The sequence below is a fragment of the Tupaia chinensis genome, unplaced genomic scaffold, assembly GCF_000334495.1.
Source record: "Tupaia chinensis unplaced genomic scaffold, TupChi_1.0 Scaffold141165_1, whole genome shotgun sequence".
NCBI classification, from domain to species: Eukaryota; Metazoa; Chordata; class Mammalia; order Scandentia; family Tupaiidae; genus Tupaia; species Tupaia belangeri.
Window position 1 is genome coordinate 1,792,580 of NW_006201028.1, and position 9,574 is coordinate 1,802,153.

The window sequence follows — 9,574 nt, forward strand, 5'->3', positions numbered from 1 at the left end:
TCCCTGGTGAGCACACATGCCCTATGGCAAAAATCAAAAAACAAACAAACAAAAAATTAGTGGATTAATGCCAACTTTATGAGAATGACAAGTCAAACTGTCAACAACTCTGAGATCACTGAAATGGCAACAGAAAATAAAGAACACTAACATTAGACTGTCTGAGATGGTAAAAGGATTAAAAAATCAAAACCAAATGATTTTTGGTATGTGAACAATATGTTCAAATGTCAAAATAAGTTCAAATATGTTATTAACATTGCACATTGGTATTTATTTATAAAAGATTAGCTCATAAAGTTACAAGATATGAATCTGGGAAAATAAACAGATGAGAGTGCATTTTGTTTTTTAAAGAAGAATTACTTATTTATTTAATTCTATTGTTACTATTATTTTTTTGATTTGATCAGACAGAGACTGAGAGAGAGAGAAAGGGAAAGTGAGAAAGCAAGCCACCAGGTTCAGGACTCAAACAATGGTTGGCTACATGGGAATCCAGTGCCTTTAACCACCATACCACCTGCTAGCCCCAAGAGTACATTGTTTTACAAATTGGTAAGCACAAGAAAATAGGCAGGTTTCAAAGAGTCATTTCCTTTCTTTAACTTATTTAGAAATATTACACTAAAGAGATTTCATACTTATAAACTCCCAAACACTACCCTGATATCTATTTGTGTGTGTGTGTTATTTTTTTGTTTTAATTGCTGGAGAGTGCATACGTATGACGAGAGAAACAGAGAGGGGGAGAGGGAGAAAGCATGGTGTGTGCTCATGCTACAATCCCTTCTTCATTTCTCCATCCTGTTGGGATTTTTAAGCATGCACACACATGAGCCTAGTGTATTTTTCAAGTCACAGGGTTGGGACTTGAACTGTGCAACTGGCCACATGGGATCTAGTTCCCTTAACCACTATACCATGGTGCTGGCTCTGGTCAATTTTTTTTAGTTTTGTAAAATATACCTAATAAGCCAGATAACTTTCTAAAGTTATTTAACCAATTTATAGTCCCACCAGCAATAAATGAGAATCTATATACTTAATATCCTTACTAATACTTTGTATTGTCAGTTTTTAAAAGTTTAGCCATTTTTCTGGGTAAACAGACATCTCATAGGGATTTTACATTGGATTTATTTGAAGACTAATTGATTAAACATCTTTTCTGATTTTTTTTTTGCCACCATGATATTTTATTTTATATAAAAGTGCCCATTCAAGTACTCTTCCATCTTTTTATTCCATTTTTACTCTTAATGATATTTTCTGGTGTATGAAGTTCTTAACTGGTCAATCTTTTACTTTATGGGCAATGCTTTTCCTGTCCTAAGAAATTTTTCCCTACCTCAAGGTCATAAAAACATTTTTTTGTCTTCTAAAGCTTAATTGTTTTAACCTTTTATATATAGATCTATGGACCAAAGAGAATAGCTTTTTTATATATGGTATAAGGTAGAGGTCAAGATTAATTAATTAAAAAAAAAATTTCTAGAAGGCACATATATTTGCCAGAGACAGAGAAACAGAAAGAGAGAGTGAGAGGGGCCAGCAGGTGGCGTGGTGGATAAGGTGCTGGTCTCCCACAAGGTCGACCACGGTTTGAGTTCTGGAACTGGTATCTTGTTTTCTCACTTTCTCTTTCTCTCTGGTCAAGTTGAAAAATAAATAAGTAAATAACAAATAAAATTAATTAAATAAATAATTATTAAAAATAAAAGAGACATACACACACACACACACACACACACACAGAAAACACCTTTTCTTCCTCCCCAATGAGGTGTGGGCATGCCACAATCAGTTCTCTTTCATTTCTCCATCCTGTCAAGATCAGGGGCGTGCATATACATGTGCCCAGCATGCTTTTCAAGCTACTGGAGCTGGGATTCAAACAGCAGCCAACCATGTGGGATCTGACTCCCTTAACCAGTAGGCTACAGGGTCAGCCCATCAAGATTAATTTTTTCATGTGTGTGTGTCTGTGTGTGTGTGTATGTGTGTGTGTGTCCAACACCATTTACTGAAAAAAACCACATGTATCCACTGCTCTTTGGTGCTATGTTTATCTTAAAACTAGTGTCCTTATACACTGGACTGTTTCTATAGATGCCCTATTTTGCTCCACTCGTCTGTCCATCCTGGGGCCAACCCCACACTGTCTTAATTAATGCAGCTTTATAAAATGTCTTGATATATATGTGGTGTTATTCTGTAAGACCATCTTGACTACTCTTGGTCATCTTTGTTTTTATACAACTCATAGAAATTTTAGTTTCAATTTTCCATAAACACTTTGCTGGAGTTTTTATTTTATGCTTTTAATTAATTAAGTTTACTTATGTTTTCATGAATATGTGAGAGACAGAGAATGAGAGATAGCACCTCCAACAGGGTCTTAGCATTGTGATCAACCTCCAGCCTCAGCCAGCCCTGTGTCATGGCCCTGAAAGTGCCCAATGTGCTCAGGGAGGTCTCTGGACTTGAACTGGAAACCTCCTCATGTGGGATTGCTTTGCAGAGTATAGCATTTTAATGCTATGCTAGTCTGGTCCCTTGCTACAACACTAATTGAGATTTCATTGAATATATAGATAAATTTCAGGACAAATGCAATTTTAGGATCTAACTCTAACCTAAGAACATGAAATATCTATTTACCTAGACCTTTAATGATCTTCAATATTCTTTTATTAGATTTAATCCTAAGTATTTAATGTTTTTGGTGCTACTATAAATAGTAGCAGTAGTACCAAAATTGCATCACTTATAAAATTTTATTTTGTAATGATTTATTCTTAATATGTGCATATATGTATGTATATATGACTAATGTCTGTGTGTGTGTGTGTGTGTGTGTGTATGTTTCTGGGAATGCCAGTGAGTTTCCTGCTCATGCATAAAAAGTATCCCTTACATACACATATTCCTGGAGCTCTTGCTCCTATTTCCTGGCATTTTTATCAGTCCCTGGGCTGTGGATGCAAACAGCTCATTCAAGTCTCAGATGAGAAGAAAGAAAAGGAGGTCTCTTTTTGGAGCCTGCTGACGGACTTACCTCCGGCAGAGTGAATACATCCTGTTGGAGGCAGAGATTCGAAAATACTCTGGTTTTGAACGGGAAGAGCTGCCACTTATGGTTCCCAAACCTAGACGTTGATAGTCTCTAAAACAAGCTTTTTCCACTAACTGTTCCATTGTAGACTTCTCTGCAGCCTTCAGGGTGGTACTTGTGGGGAGTTCACTATCATCTGAAACTGTGATGGCAGAAACAGGTTTTCAGGAAATGATTAGCTCAAAGTAAATATCTAATTAAAGACCTCTTTTTGAAGAGAATCTTGAAACTAAGGCAGTCTATATTACAACTACAGGTATTATCTGTATTAAAATTTAAATCATATAACTCCAAGAGGAATCACCTTCAGATACACATAAAACAGCAATGGATAAGAGAATATACAGTAACTCAGTTAACTAAAAAAACTGCCAGGAAAATAATGCCACTTAAAACAGTTACTAAGAACAATATAAATTTATATTTTTTACCTATATTTTTCTGTTTTAGTCAGGTTTGTTTATTAATCCTAATTGCAGTAATTTCTATTTAGGACTCTATAAGAATACTCAAAGTTTTTTTGGGGGTGAGAGGTTTTTGCTATAGGGCGCGTGTGCTTGCAAGAAAGACGGAGAGAGACAGAGAGATAGAAAGCGGGAAATCACCCCACCCACCCCCCCTCCCACCAGGGAGGATGGCCACGCCGCAATCCCTTCTCCTCCATTCTCCTCTTGGGATCTTGGGCACACACACACACATGCACCTGGCATGAGTTTAAGCCACCGGGTCCGGGACTCGAACCACAGTCGGCTACATGGGAGTTTAGTGACATAGTAATTACGCTAACTGCTGGTCTCAGAATACTCAAAGTTTATCTGAGGCAAATATATCATCTCTCCTATGATCACCACACAAACACATGCTCCAAGTTTGAGTTTACTTTTCAGATCACAAAATTCTATGAAAAATTTTCAGATTAACCAGAAGGTCACTGGAAGGAAATAAAAACCCCTTTCTTTTCTTAGAGAGGTATGAAGAAGTTATACTTTCTTCCTGGAAATATTTTTTTAGAGGATGTGGTATACATGGGAAACTCCCTCGCTGTTATGCAATCACAGGTTACAGAATCCTTTAAGGTTTTAAGTGTGGAGGAATTTACTCAATAATCAAGTATTTTAGGGAGGATTTTTAAAAAATGACATTCTTAATTGGTACTGCATGTTCTAACTGGAAAAAAAAATCATGTTAAAAACTGTCTTAATTTATGTTCTTATTTATTTTCAAAAGGTGAGAAGTCAAATCAAACTTTCAAAGTTTGGAGACATGTACTCAAAGTACTAATGTGTAAGGGACAGATATGGCTCTCTTCCATTAAATTTTTTTTATGAAAGAAAGAAAACAAAACATAAAACTTTGTGTGTTGCGGTCAGCAGTTGGCGTGGTAGTTAAGGCACTGGACTCCCAAATGGCAAACTGTGATTCAAGTCCAGGACTTGGCGGCTTGAAAATCACACCAGGTGCATGTGCGTGCATGCCCCAAATCCCAGAGGAGCATGGAGAAGAAGGGATTGTGGTGTGGCCATCCTCCCTGGGGGGTGATTTCTCCTCTCACTGTCTCTCTCCTTTCTAGCGCATGCATGCACTCTATGGTGAAAACTTAAAAAAAAAGACTTCATGTGTTTTAATTTGTGAACTTCACAAAACAATTTGATCAGGAATCAGTTTTATGCCCTTTATCTTCAGAGGAGCAAACAACACTATATAACTTGGTCTTCTGGTGGAACAACTATTCCATGAAATGACTGAAAACTTTGAATGAGAAAGTTAACGATGAGAAAGAGTAGTAGTTTTTTTTGGTTTTGTTTTGTTTTGTTTTTAATTTGCCAGAGGACTGTGTGCTCACTGGAGAGAGATGGAGAGAGGGAAAGTGAGAAGGCATCTTCCCCATAGGGAATGGTGACATTATAATCTCTCCTCCATTTCTCTCTCCTTTCCAAATTTTGAGCACATAAACACATGCGTCCAGCATGTCTCTCAAGCTGCTGTGTCTGGGACTTGCTGACATTATTTTAAGTAGTTATATAATCATGGTTGATTCTAAGATTCTGAGAAGCAAAGGGGTGTAATGACTTCTGCCTCTCAGATTAGATCAGATTCTGTATAGTAATTCCATAGCATACTTGATACTGCATTAAGAATAGGACACGATTACTCAATAACACATTTTGCTACTGGATTTCTGCCTCCATTTTCTCAACTAGGAGGTATCTCAGCTGCTCAAATTCTGCTCTTTTAAATATTTAGGTTTTTCTTTTCTTTTTTTTAAATCAGCTAGGAATTACTTCATCTCAGGTAATTTATTTTGATTTAAGAGCAACCACTATGTTTTTACCAAAACCAGAAATCTTCAACTTTGAAATTCAATGTCTTTACTTCCTTAATCTTTAAGAAAAAGATACAGGGTATTACCCTATACTGCAATTCCCTACATCCTGGGGTTTCCTTCTTTTTCCCTTTCATGAGACCTACATAAACATCACCTATATGGATTTAGTAACAAAATCTTATCTAAACAATGTAATATTGGAAAAGTAATCCCCATCCCCCACAAATTCCAAGAAGCTGATAAGTGCTTTCAATCTTCTCATGAGATTTTTTTAATGAGTCACCTACATCCTAAATTGCTTATTTAAAGAGTGAAATAAATTAAATCACAAAGGGAAAATTCTCACATACCAGATACGTCATCGTCTTCATTCCATCCAGGACGATTTACTCTCTCTTCCATAATTGTCCCCGTTCTCCTCTTCAATAAATATTGCCTCCCAATTGTCATTTTCCCTGCCCTTTTGGCGCCTTTTACAATTGTTTTTGAGAAGGTGCTATAAATAATAAAACCAAAGAGAATGTCAATTTAGTATGAAGGTACCAAGGATATATATTTTTTTAATTGCCAGAGTGCATATGTGCTTACTAGAGAGACACAAGAATGGGCATGCACCTCCCCTTCAATGGGGTGTGTCTAACACCACAATTCATTTTCCTCCACCTCTTTATTTTATTGGAATTTGGGGTACATATGTACATGCACCCAGGGTGTTTTTCAAGCTGCCAAGCTGGGATTCAAGTGATGGTTGACCATATGGGATCCAGGGTCCCTAACCACTAGGGCATAGGACCTAGGGATATTTTTGACACGTACATAGCTCAAATTGTTTTTCCTCCATCCCCATAGCCATCAGTATTGTCTAGGCTTTCATTAAGCCTCTCCCTCTCTAGATCACTTTATATATGGCAGCAGATTAATTTCCTACAAAACCCTGAATACTAGGTAAAAAATGGAAGAAATTAAAGTAGGACATGAACTATTGATATTTATCATCCCAAATCTAAACTCCTTGGTTTGGCCCTTTCTTCAAGCATGCCCTGAATGCACTCTGGTTATCCATGCCATGGGGTCTACCACACCACAGTTAACCACAAATTATCCTTGAAGAAATCTTCCTACATTGAAAGCCAGCATTCCCCCTTCTCCATTGATTCAAACTCATTCTACTAACTTTTCACTAACTCAAAGGCTTTTCTTTTCTTTCTTTCTTTTTTTTAATCTATTTCTTTCTTTCTTTCTTTATAGATTTTTGCCTTGGGGTATGTGCATTTGCCAGAGAGAGAGACAGACACAATGAGGGACAGAGTGAGAAATCACTCCCAGGGAGGATGGCCATGCTGCAATCCTTTTTCCTCCATCCTACTCCCAGGATCTTGGGCACACAGGCAAATGCGCCCAGCATGAGTTTCAAGTCACTGGGTCTGGACTTGAACCACAGTTGGCCAGGTGGGAGCCCAGCGATGTAACCATTATTCCATCAGCTGGTCCCTCAAAGGCTTTTCTTTGAAATCATACAACAATTATAGCCAGCAACACCTTTACTTATTTTTAAAATTACTTTAAGTGTATGTTGTGGTGTTCTGCCTTTAAGTAGCTTTAAACCTCCCAAGGTTCAGAAAAAGAATAACATAATTTCCTTTTCTGAGAGGAGAAAAAAATATAAACTAGAAATTTGAGTATCAACTTTAATTAAAGGGGAAATAGGATGTAAATCATTTGGATCTAAAAGTATTTCATTGAAATAATTTATCCTTTCTTCCTGATAGAAAAATCTAAGTATAGAGTAGTTACAATTCAGCAAATTAAACAAAAAGCCCGTTTTATGACTAATCAGATGGAGGTGATGATTATGATTAAAATTGTTCTTAATTATGTTTTTCTCTACCATATAGAACAGAACCTTCTTACCTCTTCTTGCCATTTGATAAAAAATAGTAAGAGTTCTTTAACTGTCAAATAGTCATCTTTTTTTTTTTAAAGAGAGATTTTTGCTATAATGTACACATGCTCGTCCGAGAAACAGAGACAGAAAGCAAGAAATTATGCCCCAAGAGGGATGGCCATGCCACAATCCCTTCTCCTCCATTCTCCTCTTGGGATCTTAGGCAGGTACACACACACACCTGGCATGAGTTGTTTGTGGTCCCCCGGGTCGAAGTTCGAACCCTGATGGACTACGTGGGAGTTCAGTGATAAAACCATTATGCCATCTGCTGGTCCCTATCAAATAGTTTTCTATTAGACCGTGTTAGACCCTTTCGTTAGTTATCTGGAATGTAAACCTGAAAGTTTTGAAACATGTTTTAGGTAACTGTTGGTAGCCCTAAAATACTGGTGTTTTCTAAATGAAACTTATTTTAACACTGCATCTAACAAACTCAATAGAATTTTAAAAGTTTGCTTATCTATTTATTTCATGGTGAAGAGGGGGGAACCCCTGACAGTGTCTCACCATGTTATTATTCCCCTGATCCTTACCAGCCGGGATCACAGAGGCACCTGTCAGAAGGCCAGCATGCTCAGGTTGACCTGGGATCCATATCTCTGTTGCAGCTGATTCAACAGGCTTGATGCAGATAAGTATCTATTTCTGATGGTTTCTAAACTTTTGTTTCTTCCATAGGAGGCTGGGATAATAAACACCGTGGGCTCCTCTGGGACACTACAGCACACAGACTAGATGCTCGGCTCACTGTTGAAAATCCCTAGGAAGCTGTTTATGATTCTTCAGCATATCATACCTAGATATTCACAATTTCCTTCTCCTACCAGGTCATACAGGTGCCTGACTTACCGTTACTGAGAAATAGCCTATTGTCTGGGACCTCAGATCTTCTATAATCTCCAGTCTAATCCCATTTTTGTGTAAAGGAAAGCCTTTTATCCAAAGTCTGTGATGCTCTCCCTATGTAATATAGGTAATTTGTACTGGCAGATGCCCACATTCTAGCTGATAAAGAGTAAATTAACTGAAATTTTAGAATTTTAAAATCATTGTTATTTTATAATAATTAAGAATGTAAGGTTTTGGGACCAGCAGATGGCATAATGGTTATGTTGCTAGACTTCCATGTAGTCAACTGTGGTTGGAGTACCAGACCAGGAGGCTTGAAACTCACACCAGGCACATGTGTATGCAGGCCCAAAATCCTGAAAGGAGAATGGAGAAGAAGGGGTATGGCATGGCCATCACCCCTGGGAGGTGATTTCCTGCTTTTGGTCTCTCCCACAAGTGCATGTGGGAGAAACACAAACAAGCAAATAAAATAAAACACAACAAACAAACAAAACAACTCTCTCTCTAAAAAGAAAAGAAAAGAAAGTTTTGACATAAATCCCTAAAAATATTAATCAGAAAATAAGAGTTTGTATTAAAGAAATATGACAACTAAATGCAATGCCTGATCCTGGAGTGTGTTCTAGTTCAGATAAAAAAGTAACTATAAAAGATCAGTAGCAAAATTTGAATAATGACTCTGGATTAGATAAGAGCTTCATACCAATTAAATTTCCTGGTTTTGATTACTGTACTGTGGTTATAAAAGATAATGGTTTTGTTCTTAGGAAATGTATACTGATGTATTTAAGGATAAAGGAGTGTTTTATACATAACTCAAATGGTTCAGAAAAAAATGTGTATGTATATACACACACACACTACACACACACACACGAGAGAGAGAGAGAGAGAGAGAACAATAAAGCAAATGGAGCAACATAGTGACCACTGTTGAATCTGGATAAAGGATATATATGAACTCTTTGCACTGCTGTTGAAAGTTTTCTATAACTTGGAAATTGCTCAAAATGAAAAGTTACAAAAATGAAAAAGAAAATAAAGGTTCTGGTCTCTCCTCTCTCTGGATTAAAGCAAAACTGTGTGCTAGGTCTAAATATTAAGAAAAGCTGGGAACCAGCAGTTAGCGTAATGGCTATGTCGCTGGACTCCCACGTAGTCGACCGCGGTTCGTGTCCCGGACCCGGTGGCTTAAAACTCACGCCAGGCGCGTGTGCGTGCGTCCCAAGATGCCGAGAGAAGAATGGAGGAGAAGGGATTGCGGCGTGACCATCCCCCCTGGGGGGTGATTTCTCGCTTTCTGTCTCTATGTCTCTCTCTGTCTGTCTGG

The 9,574-nt window shown here is 37.6% G+C and overlaps 1 protein-coding gene across 3 annotated transcripts in view; it reads right to left on the reverse strand.

Annotated features, from left to right (window-relative positions):
• SBF2 (SET binding factor 2) overlaps positions 1-9,574 on the reverse strand; it is a gene marked incomplete at its 5' end in the record, with an annotated part of 353,908 nt that overhangs the window by 52,899 nt on the left and 291,435 nt on the right. For all 3 annotated transcript variants that reach the window (XM_014581887.1, XM_014581886.1, XM_014581888.2), the window contains 2 exon segments: positions 3,062-3,260; positions 5,795-5,940. In XM_014581887.1, coding sequence (XP_014437373.1) covers positions 3,062-3,260; positions 5,795-5,940 — 345 coding nt within the window.